The sequence below is a fragment of the Trifolium pratense genome, linkage group LG4 (assembly GCF_020283565.1).
Source record: "Trifolium pratense cultivar HEN17-A07 linkage group LG4, ARS_RC_1.1, whole genome shotgun sequence".
NCBI lineage: Eukaryota > Viridiplantae > Streptophyta > Magnoliopsida > Fabales > Fabaceae > Trifolium > Trifolium pratense.
In genome coordinates, this window is record NC_060062.1 from 54,579,732 (window position 1) to 54,593,665 (window position 13,934).

Consider the following 13,934-nt stretch of genomic DNA (forward strand, 5'->3'; position numbering starts at 1 on the left):
AAGTCGCGGACAGTGTTTGAGTAACCAGTAGGACGACAAAAGTAACTCCCTAAAATGAACCCCTCGACGACACAAGATACTTCAAGTGAAGAGACACTTCATGAAAAAATTGCACATTGACCGAGAGATATAACACAGCTTTGCTCTAAAGAGCCAAATCAATTAAATTCAAATTATTCACCGCAAGAGTCAAATTGATCCACCACAAATTAAAAATTCAATCAATGTCTTTTATGTTTTGCCTTGAGTTATACCAACATTCACTTGTGTATTCCATCCCATCAAATCAAAAGACAATATTGTAGTACATTTTACCCTAATTATCTTATAGGAAAAAGGACAAAATGTTGCCATTGAACCAAAAAAAGAAAAAGGACACTTCTTACCTATTGTTGGAATAATTAGTTTTGGGCAAATGTTAACATGAACCACCTAAATAAGTGGTCCATTATAGATTAGGGACAAAAAGTTATCAAATATTTTAGTAACCGTTAACAATACTCTAAAGAAATAAAAACTCATAACTCTAATTTTTTACGACTTAACGATGACCTAATTGATAACTCAATAGAAAAACAAATTAAAATATGATAGTATATATACACACCAAAACTCAATAGAAAAATTTGTGATTCAATTCTTATGCCACAATATATTACTCAAATTGGGAGATTTCTAAAAGGCCAATTATTTTTCTATCACTTAATTTGTGATTCAATTCAAGGCAATGAAACTGAAGGCAATGCATTTTCCAGTAATAATGCTTACTGCATTATCCATGTTGGTAGAAGCAGTTGTATCTGATGAACCCCAACAAGTCCTACCAGGATACAATTACACTTGTGGAGATATACAAATTCCATATCCATTTGGCATAGGAAATTCAACAACACTAGACCATACAACATGTTACATGGATTCAAAGTTTGAACTAACTTGTGTAAACTCAACATTAATCCGCGGTGAGAATATACAAGTCCTAAACATAAATCCTCAAGGTCAAATGGAAATGAAATTTTTTGTCTCGCATCTCTGTACTGATAGTAGTAGTAATAATACTGAAAAACCCAATAAACCTTTTCTCGGAGATCCCTCTTTCACAATTTCAAGCACGGAAAACAAATTCATAACCGTTGGTCACGACAGTTATGGATATCTCAACAGTTATTTCAATGGTGCAACTTATTCAACAGGGTGCTTAACAAGATGTTATGATTGTGATCCTAAAATGGTACTAATTGGGAATAACACTGGAAAATGCACAGGTTTAGGGTGTTGCCAAGTGGATATTCCTCCACTTATGAAAAATATTACTCTTAAAACATTTAGATTCCCAACTTCTACATTATCTCAGGATCAAGAAGATTGTAGTTATTCCTTTATTGCAAAACAAGGATCCTATAATTTTTCTGTAGACCATATTCATAATCTACCCAATCAATCTTTCCCCTTGGTTGTTAATTGGGCTATTTCAAGTGAATCATGCCTAATAGCAAAAACTACAGATAGCTATGCCTGCAGGGAAAATAGTGAATGTGTCGATAATGATCCAGATTATGAAGGTTACAGATGCAAGTGTTTGGAAGGTTTTGAAGGAAATCCATACCTTCCTGGAGGCTGCACAGGTAACAAACAGAGCATAATTGTATACTATTTTTTCTTTTCTTTTTTGTACTTCAATTATTTGATTAAGCTTCATAATTTCAATGTTTTATTGAATTTCCTTGATCTAATTAAGCGCCTCATCTTAAAATGTCGAGTACGAAACACATTTTAAATGTGGTTGGTCACACTCACTACGATTTTAGATAGTGATTCATCATAGTGTATCATTATTCAAAATATATAGGAACCATGTTAGATGAAGCAGTTTTGTATAAATTGAAATCAGTTTTGTATTGAATCTGAGCTAAGAATGGGATGAATTGTAGGATACTAACAAACATGGTTTTATACTTCTATTGTGTTTCAGACATTGACGAATGTGCAAAAAATTTACATGGATGCAAAAATAGCGCAAATTGCATCAACACTGCTGGGAATTACACTTGTTTCTGTCCTGTGGGGCAAACCGGTGATGGAACAAAGGAAGGAGGGTGCAAACTACCTGATAGAAAAACATATATATATGTTATTATTGGTAAGCAGCAAAACACACCTAATTTTATTCTATGTACATTTTCTTTTTCAAATCTAGTGTGTTCATTAAATATATGTTACTGATATTAGTTTGGGGAACATTCCAAAAATTGGGTTCAATATATCTTGGATGCAGGAACAATACTTTTTCCTGTTATTGTGGGAATAATTTCCTTCTTTGTATACCAAAAGAGGAAATATACCAAATTGAAAGCGAAATTCTTTAGGAAGAATGGAGGTTCTATTTTAGAACAGAAACTTCTCCAAAGAAAAGACTCGTCTATAATAGCTAATGTTTTCAAAGAAAGTGAACTAAGGAAAGCGACTAAGAACTATGATGAGAACTTAGTCATAGGTAGAGGAAGTTTTGGTAAAGTTTTCAAAGGGGAACTAGAAGATAATAGAATTGTTGCTATCAAAAAGTAGAAAACAATAGATGAAAGCCAAATTGAGCAATTCATTAATGAGGTGGATGTTGTATCCCAAATAAATCACAGGAATGTGGTTAAACTCTTGGGGTGTTGTCTAGAAACAGAAGTTCCTTTGTTGGTTTATGAATTCGTCAGCAATGGTACTCTTTCTGATTTTATACACACAAATTTAGAGAATAATCCAACTTGGAAAATTCGTCTTAAGATAGCAACAGAGGTAGCTGGAGCTTTGTCATATCTACATTCAGCTGCTTCAATACCAATTATCCACAGAGATATCAAGAGTGCTAACATTCTCTTAGATGAAGACAACACTGCCAAAGTAGCTGATTTTGGAGCTTCAAAATTAGTACCACTTGACCAATCTGAAATAGCCACAATGGTGAAAGGAACTATTGGTTACTTAGACCCAGAGTATATGCTCACGAGCCAATTGACGGAAAAAAGTGATGTATATAGCTTTGGGGTAGTTCTTATGGAGCTGCTAACAGGGGAGAGACCTTTTAGTTTTGGTAGGCCAGAAGAGAGAAGAAATCTTGCTACATATTTTCTGTCCTGCTTCAAAAAGGATAACGTGTTTGAAATTATTGAAGATGGTATGTTGAATGAAGAAAACAAACAAGAGATAAAGGAGGTAACTGATCTTGCGGCAAAGTGTTTGAGACTAAGAGGGAAGGAAAGACCAAGCATGAAGGAAGTGGCTATGGAATTGGAAACAATGATCTTAAATGTAGAGGGGAATCAGCACTATGAAGATATTGATTGACTTGGATAATGGAAGATGATTGAACAAAATGCAGTTCCATTTCGTTGTTTTAGAAGTTTTTTGCATGCATATTTCATTTCATATGAATAATCCAAATCATTTTGTAATTGTAATGTAATGTGCTTATATAATTAATGTGTTCTGGGTTTGTATCTTAGATGTTGTTTAAGTAGAGATGGAAGTGTACTATTATTGTAAGGAATAGTTGTTTTCAAGCACATCAATTTTAAGGGAGGTTTTCAGTCCTACAGTGGTAAGTAAAGTCAAGTGTAAGTGCTCTATTTTATACAAAAGTTTGATATCACCTTGGTAATCAAGTCATGTGATAGAATAATCAAAGGAAAAGAAAGCAAAATATATAACTGTAATTTAGCAAAGAAGAAATTTTCTAATAAGAATATCATTCTTTAAATTCTATGGCCAAAGAATGATCATACAATAATAATGACTTTAGAAGAATGGTCAATACCTTGAGTGATAAATATTGTGATGTATCATTGAAATATTTCCATGTCCTAAAATCTGAAACAAAACCAATGGCACTTGTTTGGTCATTCTTCCCTCCCAAATTTACAGACACATCTTCGCAGCGTAAGCATTCTACAACTGGGTAGTTCCACTTCGGATGCCCTCCGAAAGACTTCTCTACCTATAACCCTACCGGTTACTCGTGCATCCTATTTTTGCACATCCGCGACTTAAGCAACGGATGTGTAAAAATAGGGCGTTTTGGGAAAAAAAGACGTCCTCTACCTAAGTCGCGGACAGTGTTTGAGTAACCAGTAGAATGACCAAAGTAACTCCCTAAAATTAACCCCTCGATGACATAAGATACTTCAAGTGAAGAGACACTTCATGAAAAAATTGCACATTGGCCGAGAGATATAACACAGCTTTGCTCTAAAGAGCCAAATCGATTAAATTCAAATTATTCACCGCAAGAGTCAAATTGATCCACCACAAATTAAAAATTCAATCAATGTCTTTTATGTTTCGCCTTGAGTTATACCAACATTCACTTGTGTATTCCACCCCATCAAATCAAAAGACAATATTGTAGTACATTTTACCCTAATTATTTTATAGGAAAAAGGACACAATGTTGTCATTGAACCAAAAAAAGAAAAAGGACACTTCTTGCCTATCGTTGGAATAATTAGTTTCGGGCAAATGTTAACATGGACCACCTAAATAAGTGGTCCATTATAGATCAGGGACAAAAAGTGATAACTCAATAGAAAAACAAATTAAAATATGATAGTATATATACACACCAAAACTCAATAGAAAAATTTGTGATTCAATTCTTATGCCACAATATATTACTCAAATTGTGAGATTTCTAAAAGGCCAATTATTTTTCTATCACTTAATTTGTGATTCAATTCAGGGCAACGAAACTTAAGGCAATGTATCCATTAATAATGCTTGTTGCATTCTTCCTGTTGGTAGAAGCAGTTGCATCTGATGAACCCCAACAAGCCCTACCAGGCTGCAATAACACTTGTGGAGATATACTAGTTCCATATCCATTTGGCATGGGACATTCAACAACACAAGATAATACACCCTGTTACATGGATTCTAAATTTGAGCTCAAATGCATAAAATCAAAATTAACCTATGGTAAAATGATCCCAGTCCTAGACATAAATCCCCAAAGTCAAATGGTAATGAAATTTTTCGTCTCACGCGTCTGTACTAACAGTAGTAGTAGTAATAATACTGAAGAAGCGAATGAACCTCTTCTCAACGTTTCTTCTTTCACAATTTCAAGCACGGAAAACAAATTCATAACCGTTAGTTGCGACGGTTATGGAATTCTCAACAGTAATTTCAAGAATGCAACTTATTCAATAGGGTGCTTAACAAGATGTCATAATTATGACCATAAAATGGTAATTGGGAATAACACTGGAAAATGCACAGGTTTAGGGTGTTGCCAAGTGGATATTCCTCCACTTATGAAAAATATCACTATACAAACATTTAAATTCCCAACAGAAACAACCACCCAGGAAGATTGTAGCTATTCCTTTATTGCAAAACAAGGATCCTATAATTTTTCTGTAGACCATATAAATAATCTAACTAATCAAACTTTTCCCATGGTTGTTAACTGGGCCGTTACAAATGAATCATGTCAAATAGCAAAAACTACAGATAGCTATGCCTGCAGGGAAAATAGTGAATGTGTCGATAATGATCCAGATTATGAAGGTTACAGATGCAAGTGTTTGGAAGGTTTTGAAGGAAATCCATACCTTCCTGGAGGCTGCACAGGTAACAAACAGAGCATAATTGTATAATATTTTATTTGTTTTGTTTTTGTACTTTAATTAATTGATTAAGCTTCGTAATTTCAATGTTTTATTGAATTTCCTTCATCTAATTAAGCGCCTCATTTTAAAATGTCAAGTACGAAACACATTTTATACTTTTATTGTGTTTCAGACATTGACGAATGTGCAAAAAATTTACATGGATGCAAAAATAGCGCAAATTGCATCAACACTGCTGGGAATTACACTTGTTTCTGTCCTTTGGGGCAAACCGGTGATGGAACAAAGGAAGGAGGGTGCAAACTACCTGATAGAAAAGCATATTTATATGTTATTGGTAAGCAGCAAAACACACCTAATTTTATTCTATGTACATTTTTTTTTTCCAAATCTAATGTGTTCATTAAATATATGTTACTGATATTAGTTTGGGGAACATTCCAAAAATTGGGTTCAATATATTTTGGTTGCAGGAGCAATACTTTTTCTTGTTAATGTGTGGATAATTTACTCCTTATACCAAAAGAGGAAACATACCAAATTGAAAGGGAAATTCTTTAGGAAGAATGGAGGTTCTATTTTGGAACAGAAACTTCTCCAAAGAAAAGACTCGTCATCTAAAATAGCTAATATTTTCAAAGAAAGTGAGCTAACGAAAGCCACTAACAACTATGATGAGAGCTTAATCATAGGTAGAGGAAGTTTTGGTACAGTTTTCAAAGGGGAACTAGAAGATAATAGAATTGTTGCTATCAAAATGTCGAAAACAATAGATGAAAGCCAAATTGAGCAATTCATTAATGAGGTGGATGTTGTCTCCCAAATAAATCACAGGAATGTGGTTAAACTCTTGGGGTGTTGTCTAGAAACAGAAGTTCCTTTGTTGGTTTACGAATTCGTCAGCAATGGTACTCTTTCTGATTTTATACACAAAGATAAATTGAATAATCCAACTTGGAAGATTCGTCTTAAGATAGCAACAGAGGTAGCTGGAGCTTTGTCATATCTACATTCAGCTGCTTCAATACCCATTATCCACAGAGATGTCAAGAGTGCTAACATTCTCTTAGATGGAACCAACACTGCCAAAGTATCTGATTTTGGAGCTTCAAAATTAGTACCACTTGACCAATCTGAAATAGCCACAATGGTGAAAGGAACTATTGGCTACTTACAAAAAATTCGCCTGTTTGCGGCGGGTTTTTAGTGGGGGTTTCTCCAAACCCCCGCAGAATACTACAAAAGTGACACACACGCAAATTTACCTTTTACTGGCAATTTGTTACTGGAGGTTTTCCAGAACCCCCGCAGTATACTTCCAATTAATTCCAATTCTTTTCACTCCCCGCTCTATACATTTTCCCTCTGGCGCTTTTTTATTTTTTATTTTTATTTTCCCACTTTTTTATTTTCATTTCTTTTCCCAAGTTTTTTTTTCATTATATTTTTCTAAACCACAAAAAGAAAAACAAAAAAAAAAGAGAACATTGTTGTTAGTAACACGCAGAAGAACAACCGCTCATCAAAAGTCTTTCGGTCGGCGCCGCTTCATGGTTAGTAATCAGTTCCAGGTTCAATTGTTTTCACTCCCTGCTCACAGTACTCTTCCAGGTTCAATTTCGTTAGAAAAGGAAATTCAACACTGTTGTTCGATTTCGTTAGAAAAGGAAACGCAACACTGTTGTTTGATTTTGTTAACCTCAATTCCTTTTCAATTTATGATTTCTATTTGGTTTCAATAAATTTCATTAGGATTTCTATAATTTCTCTACTTAGGGTTTTAATGATTTATCAACTTAGGCTTTCCTTCTTCGTATGAATTGATTTGTCATTGAAAAGATTTGAAATGTTTTTTGTGTTCTTTTTGTAGACTGGTTAGACGAATAAGTGCATATAGTGTTGGTTGATTGAAAGTTGATTGTTAGAGGAAGGGAGTAACAACAAGAAAGAATCATTTGAGGTAATCATTGTCACTTATTTTTTAGTTTTATTGAGTGCATGTCAACTGTTTGATCAAAGTTCTTAATGGTTGGTTTTCCTTAAATTATTAGGTAACTATGAGGAAAAAAAAAATCACTCTTTTTTCCCTTTCTGTGTTTTTCTTGCTGTAACTGTTTTTTATATTTTTCTGCTATAGTTTAGGACTGGTTGTTGCAGCTCTCACTTACTGCCCTGTTGGTTTTAGTTTTTTCTGTAGTGCCTCATGGACTTAGTTGTTCCATTGTATGTTTCTAACCCATGTAGCACTTCTTGTGCTTGTGGGCTTTATTAATAAATCTTTAGCTTCTAAAAAAAAAAACCCTTTGAACCCTTCTAATTCCCAAAGGTCAAAGCTCAATCAACCTATGTTTTGGCATAGAGAATCCTTATATCATATATTGTGTCAAATTTAGGCCACTAATTGAGTATCTTGTCCTTTTTGGATAAAACCAGGTTACAAGAAAACTAGCCATTCTTGATTTCAATGTCTTCCAACATACTTTCAAGCCCCTTCAAATGATTTTCTAGAACATATAGTTCATTATGGTGCTTGTTCTTATCAAGCAAGTTTGTAGCCTTTGTAATTGCAAGATTGATCTTTTTAACTTTTTGAGATGATAGGTTTGATTTAACATCCTCATTCTTTAGAGCATTCGTCAGCTTGTAGATGCAGTCATCTAATTCATTCATTACCTTAGCCTTTCTTAGGAATCTCTCATCTTAGAATAAAAGAACCAAGCAGATTGTTGTCTGCAACACTTGCTCACCCTCATAAACCTCAATAGAGGCACCACAACTATCCTTAGATGTTGCATATCCTTTTGCTAATGATAGGAGCAGTTAAACACTGCTCAGTCAGTTAGTTACAACCTTACAGGGGTGTAGGATAATCCCTCAGTCAGTGTAAATAGATTCTTTATTAACAAGAAATACAGTTACAAAATTCAAAAAAGATAAAATCTCAATTCTCTCTAATAGAGACTTTAACTCTTATCATGTGAGTTTAACCTACAAAGAATCTTCTATTTTAGTGTCATCGTTTTAAAACAGAACATACAAGATATCAAAATCAACAAATAAACATATTTTAAGCAAACACCATTCACATGATCAAACTCATGACAACATTAATGGGTTTTTAAATAAAATTCCATCACTAATCTTATTTAAACTCATATATAAGGCATATGTACAGTTTTACATAAGTAACTATAGTTTTGAAAAATAATTATTTAGTCTTGGATTTCTAATTTTATGAATTATCATTGCAAACTTGTTCAGGTATCATGAATATTGATAAGTCTTGGATTTCTAAGCTGCATACTTCACCTGAATACGAAATTGGTTTAGATAAATTCTTAGATTTTGCATTTAAGAATGCGGTTGTTTGAAATACAATATATTGTCCATGCCCAATGTACAAGTTTTTGACACCGCAAACTAGGAGTGTAGTTAGGGATCATTTACTTTACAAACCTTTCCCTAAAAACTATGTCATATGGACTCTTCATGGTGAGAAAAGAGTTCCAGAGTCTTCTAGAAATGAAGACTTTGTGCAAGAAGCATCTCATTCAGAAAATCTGATTGAAACAATGGTCAATGATGCGTTTGGTAACTATAGGCAAGATGCAGCTAATTTAGATGAATCAGACCCGATAGACACAGGGGAAGGGACAAGCGATAATGGTAGTGGTTTTCGTGAGTTTCTCAATGATGGGAGTCAAATATTGCAAGAAGGAAGCAAGTACACAAAACTTGAATTCTTAATCAAATTATATCATATAAAGGTCTTGTGTGGATTAAGTGACAAAGCAATGACTATGATATTAGATTTGTTGAGAGATGCATTTGAACAAGCAAAGTTACCTCATTCACTTTACGAGGCAAAGAAAACCATCAAAAAGCTTGGTCTTGATTATACCAAGATAGATGCATGTCCAAATGACTGCATGTTATATTTGAGAGACGACGAAAAAGAATTGCAAGCATGCAAGTATTGTGGAACATCTCGGTGGAATCCCATGAAGAAGAAGAAGCAAGCTGCAAAGGTACTACGTTACTTTCCACTAAAACCAAGATTGCAAAGATTGTTTATGTGCTCTAAGACCGCAGAACATATGAAATGGCATGCTTCAGACACTAACAAGGATGGGCTAATAAGGCATCCAAGGGATGGTGAGGCATGGAAGACATTTAATTTGAAGCATCCTGAATTTGCCTCTGATCATCGAAATGTTCGTTTGGGCCTTGCTAGTGATGGTTTTAACCCTTTTGGGACCATGAGTTCGAGGTATAGCATATGGCCAGTGTTCTTGATTCCATATAATATCCCTCCTTGGATGTGTATGAAACACACTTCATTCATCTTATCAATGATCATTCCCGGAGAGAAGGCACCCGGAAATCATATTGATGTTTACTTACAACCCCTTGTGAATGAATTAAAGGAGCTATGGAATGATGGTGTGGAAACATTTGATGCATCGATGAATGAAAGATTTAGAATGCGGGCGGCTCTTATATGGACAATTAGTGACTTTCCCGGTCTAGCTAATTTGTCTGGTTGGAACACGCATACAGGTTTTGCTTGCCCAACTTGTAATATAGATACAGAGCCTCGTCGTCTCCATAAGAGTAAAAAGTGGTGTTTTATGGGTCACCGGCGTTTTTTGAGCAGAAATCGTAGATTTAGATTGAACCGTGTTCGCTTTGACGGAAGCATAGAGGAACGAAATCCACCATTAAAAAGATCTGGATCTGACATTTTAAGCCAATTGGAAGATGATGGTGCTACATTTGTGAGAAGAGAAACATTGGATGTTAGGGGTAAGAGAAAGAAACAAGAACCTAAGAAATGGAATAAAAGAAGTATATTCTTTGAATTACCATATTGGGAGTATAATTTGTTGCGTCATAATCTAGATTTTATGCATATTGAAAAGAATGTATGTGACAATGTCTTGTATACTTTGCTCCATGATAAGTCTAAATCAAAAGACAATCTCAATGCTCGAAAAGATTTGATAGATATGGATATAAGACATGATCTTTGGCCTGATGAAAAGGGGAGATATCGCCTTGCTGTGTTTTCACTAACACGTGATACTAAAAGGTTGTTTCTCAACACATTAAAAAATGTTAGAGTTCCAGATGGTTACTCAAGTAACATTTCTAGATGTGTTGATGAGGTACAACAAAAGATATTTGGTTTGAAAAGTCATGACTGTCATGTTATAATGGAACAACTTCTACCTTTAGCCATTCGCAATTTATTGCCAAACCATGTTACAAAAGTGTTGGTGGAGTTTTGTTCATTTTTTAGAGTTCTTTGTGGGAAAAGTTTGAATCTTTCCGACCTTGAAAAACTACAAGATCGCGTTGTTATTACACTTTGTCACTTGGAAATGTTATTCCCGCCATCATTCTTCACAGTTATGGTTCATTTAACAGTCCATCTAACAGAGGAGGCGAAACTTGGAGGTCCGGTGCATTATCGATACATGTATCCCATAGAGAGGTAAAATAATTACATTGACAATTTAAATTATCTGGTGATATGTATTGATCATGTATACACTGATTTATTACAGGGAATTAGGTCATTTTAAATCATTTGTACGTAACAAGGCTCAGCCAGAAGGTTCTATAGCCGAGGGTTACTTAGCAGAAGAGTCTCTCACTTTTTGTTCGCGGTACATTGAAGATATCGAGACACGATTCAATAGACCTAGACGTGTTTGTGATGACTTAAATGAGGACGAGTCTTCCTCTGCATCCTCCATCTTCCCTCGACTTGGTAAACCAGTAGGAGCTTCCTCAATGTTCACATTAACTCAAATGCAAAAACTACAAGTCCATCGATATGTTCTATTAAATTGTGCAGCAGTCACACCATTTGTTGAGTGAGTAGTAAGAATGAACTTTTTTTTATTGGACTATTTTAAATATACAAGTCACATGTATTAATTGCAATATACAAAACTAATGTAGTGAATTTAGAGAATTCATAAAGCGAAGTTCAAGGTCAAGAAGACCTTCAGCTACAGAGATTGAAAAAAGAGTAAATAAAGAGTTTGTTGGTTGGTTTCAAAGATTGGTAAGTGATTAAAATCTATTTTCATGTTTACTTGTGATCATTTGACGAGCTCCTATCTTATTTATTGACTAATACAATTGCCATAATCTAGATTTTGAAACCAGAAATAGTCACTACAATGTCGGCTGATCTACAATTTTTAGCGCGTGGTCCTTTGGACAAAGCAAGGAGATTTACTGCTTACAACATTAATGGGTTCAAATTTCGAACTTTAGCTCGAGAGGAAGGATTGAAAACACAAAATAGTGGTGTTTTTTTTAACATCCAACACATCTTGTGTTTCAAGTAGTGTTGATAGGAACGTTAGACAAGCAGAGTTGCCTTACTATGGGAAGTTGGAAGATATCTTTGAGATTAACTACTATGGTCATTTCAAGGTTATTCTGTTCAAATGCAAGTGGGCTGATACTACACGAGACAGAGGGTTTAAAAAGGATTGTTGGAATTTTAACTGTGTAAATTTTGATAGATTGATTCATAATGGGGATCGTGAAGAACATGATCCCTACATTTTGGCATCTCAAGCACAAATGGTGTATTATGTAGATGATGCGGTTAATAAAGGATGGAATGTTGCTGTGCATTTAAAGCCAAGAGATTTGTATGAAATGGGGGAAGAATTAGAAGAGGAAGTTTATGAAAATGTCCCATATCAAGAGCAAGAACTTGAGAATTTTAATAACATTGATGAAGAGTATGTAGAATTGGCTACCAACCATATGGTTGGTGACTTTGAAACAAATGTGCACATGTCTGAGTAGATTAGTATATTTTATTTTGTTATTTAGTTAAAGGTAAACAGTTTTGATATAGTTAAAGTTGTGGTTATTTTGTTTTAAAGTTGTTAATTTTATTCATTTTGTATTACCTCATATGTTTTCTCATTTTCATGAATATGCAGTCATGGGAAAGAGAAAGCGTTTCCCAAATCCATTAAGATCAACCCCTCAAACTCAAGGTCCAACACCAGAAGCTCCGCATCAAGCTGCACATCAAGGTCCAACACCGGTAGCTCCACCTCAAGGACCAACACCAGTAGCTCCGCATCAAGCTGCACATCAAGGTTCAACACCGGTAGCTCCACCTCAAGGACTAACACCTCTGCATCAAGCTGCACATCAAGGTCCAACACCGGTAGCTCCACCTCAAGGATCAACCCCAGTAGCTCCGCATCAAGCTACACATCCAGGACCAACACTGGTAGCTCTGCATCAAGCTGCACCTCAAGGTCCAACACCTAGGCAATATGTTGGGCGCGAATCTGCAGAATGGTGGACGGTTGAAGCAATAGGTACGTACATATATTATATTTTATTCATTTGTTATATTTTTTTAATTTCAAAAAATTGATTTAGATATTTATGTTATTTTTCAACAAGGGGGAAAAACTTTTACCATTACTGTTGTTATATTATGTTTAGTCAAATGACATTTGATCTCATTGAGTGCAGAGTCAATAGATATACTGCCTGCTAATTCTTACTTTATTTTTGCATGTATAAAAAATTATTTTTTGACTCTTTGATAGTTTGAAAAATGTGCACTCATTGGATGGAAATAGAAAGTTGTAAATGATGCATTTTCCATTTGTTTTAAGCTTAATGATATTCTTAAAAATTAAATTATTTTATTGCTACACACACAAGGAGCTACGAAAAAGTTAAGACTTAAGTATTGGCAAGTGAATGACTTACCTACTGGGGAACGGGTAATTGTTCACTTTGATGAGCAAGGTGCTGCATACGGTGAAGCACAAGGCTTGCTTGTGGGATATATGGGAACATTAGCAATTAACTCCAATTTCTTTCCAATTAATTTTGAAAGGTGGTCTGGAAAACATACAGGCATGCCACCTAAGTTCTTTGATGAATGCTTTGGAGACATCTTGGAGGTATTAATAATATACATTTATATCTTTTCATTTACATTATTTTAAAATAATTATTTAAATGCCTAGAATCTGAATTTGTTTTATTTATTTTGAAGCCTCGATTTAAATTTATGACTACTGAAGCTCTTGCAAAGAGATATTGCAAGCTTAGCATTTCAAAGAAGTGGGCTACACATAGACAAAATTTGTGGGTTACCTTCTATGATCCATCAAAATCCCGAGATGAAATCATAAGTAATGTTCCTAAAGGTATAGACCCAATTCAATGGGCTCATTTTGTTAACTACCGTTTGAAACCATAAACGCAGGTAAAACTTGATTATTTTGATCATATCGCGACTTTAATCAA

At 34.6% G+C, this 13,934-nt stretch overlaps 4 protein-coding genes and 1 long non-coding RNA gene across 5 annotated transcripts; all 5 read left to right on the forward strand.

Annotated features, from left to right (window-relative positions):
• The first annotated feature begins 454 nt into the window (after positions 1-454).
• Positions 455-3,493, forward strand: LOC123921051 (wall-associated receptor kinase 5-like). Its single transcript, XM_045973450.1, has 3 exons — positions 455-1,625; positions 1,973-2,140; positions 2,276-3,493. The coding sequence occupies exons 1-3, from the start codon at positions 728-730 to the stop codon at positions 2,563-2,565; spliced, it is 1,356 nt and encodes a 451-aa protein (XP_045829406.1). The 5' UTR covers positions 455-727; the 3' UTR covers positions 2,566-3,493.
• On the forward strand, positions 2,603-3,336 carry LOC123922938 (putative wall-associated receptor kinase-like 16). Its single transcript, XM_045975595.1, has 2 exons — positions 2,603-2,607; positions 2,706-3,336. Exons 1-2 carry the CDS (start codon positions 2,603-2,605, stop codon positions 3,334-3,336), a joined length of 636 nt encoding a protein of 211 aa, XP_045831551.1.
• Positions 3,494-4,745: 1,252 nt separating the features above from the next.
• LOC123922940 (wall-associated receptor kinase 2-like) lies at positions 4,746-6,825 on the forward strand. The gene is made up of 3 exons (XM_045975596.1): positions 4,746-5,619; positions 5,791-5,955; positions 6,092-6,825. The coding sequence occupies exons 1-3, from the start codon at positions 4,746-4,748 to the stop codon at positions 6,823-6,825; spliced, it is 1,773 nt and encodes a 590-aa protein (XP_045831552.1).
• Positions 6,826-7,092: 267 nt separating this feature from the next.
• On the forward strand, positions 7,093-8,980 carry LOC123921054. Its single transcript, XR_006813899.1, has 3 exons — positions 7,093-7,171; positions 7,489-7,578; positions 8,880-8,980. It is a non-coding gene; the product is annotated as an uncharacterized LOC123921054 (long non-coding RNA).
• A 33-nt stretch (positions 8,981-9,013) lies between these two features.
• Positions 9,014-13,877, forward strand: LOC123922941. Its single transcript, XM_045975597.1, has 6 exons — positions 9,014-11,115; positions 11,189-11,500; positions 11,589-11,694; positions 11,786-12,488; positions 12,596-12,985; positions 13,681-13,877. Exons 1-4 carry the CDS (start codon positions 9,014-9,016, stop codon positions 11,981-11,983), a joined length of 2,718 nt encoding a protein of 905 aa, XP_045831553.1. The 3' UTR covers positions 11,984-12,488; positions 12,596-12,985; positions 13,681-13,877.
• Positions 13,878-13,934: the final 57 nt, after the last annotated feature.

Bases quoted from the DNA above. Each gene is read 5' to 3' on its own strand.
- LOC123922940 (XM_045975596.1), top strand. From the start codon at position 4,746: ATGTATCCATTAATAATGCTTGTTGCATTCTTCCTGTTGGTAGAAGCA. The intron at 5,620-5,790 runs GTAACAAACAGA...ATTGTGTTTCAG, and splicing joins CCTTCCTGGAGGCTGCACAG to ACATTGACGAATGTGCAAAA. The intron at 5,956-6,091 runs GTAAGCAGCAAA...TTTTGGTTGCAG, and splicing joins AGCATATTTATATGTTATTG to GAGCAATACTTTTTCTTGTT.
- LOC123921051 (XM_045973450.1), top strand. From the start codon at position 728: ATGAAACTGAAGGCAATGCATTTTCCAGTAATAATGCTTACTGCATTA. The intron at 1,626-1,972 runs GTAACAAACAGA...ATTGTGTTTCAG, and splicing joins CCTTCCTGGAGGCTGCACAG to ACATTGACGAATGTGCAAAA. The intron at 2,141-2,275 runs GTAAGCAGCAAA...TCTTGGATGCAG, and splicing joins ATATATATATGTTATTATTG to GAACAATACTTTTTCCTGTT.
- LOC123922941 (XM_045975597.1), top strand. From the start codon at position 9,014: ATGTACAAGTTTTTGACACCGCAAACTAGGAGTGTAGTTAGGGATCAT. The intron at 11,501-11,588 runs GTGAGTAGTAAG...AAACTAATGTAG, and splicing joins GCAGTCACACCATTTGTTGA to TGAATTTAGAGAATTCATAA. The intron at 11,695-11,785 runs GTAAGTGATTAA...GCCATAATCTAG, and splicing joins TTGGTTGGTTTCAAAGATTG to ATTTTGAAACCAGAAATAGT.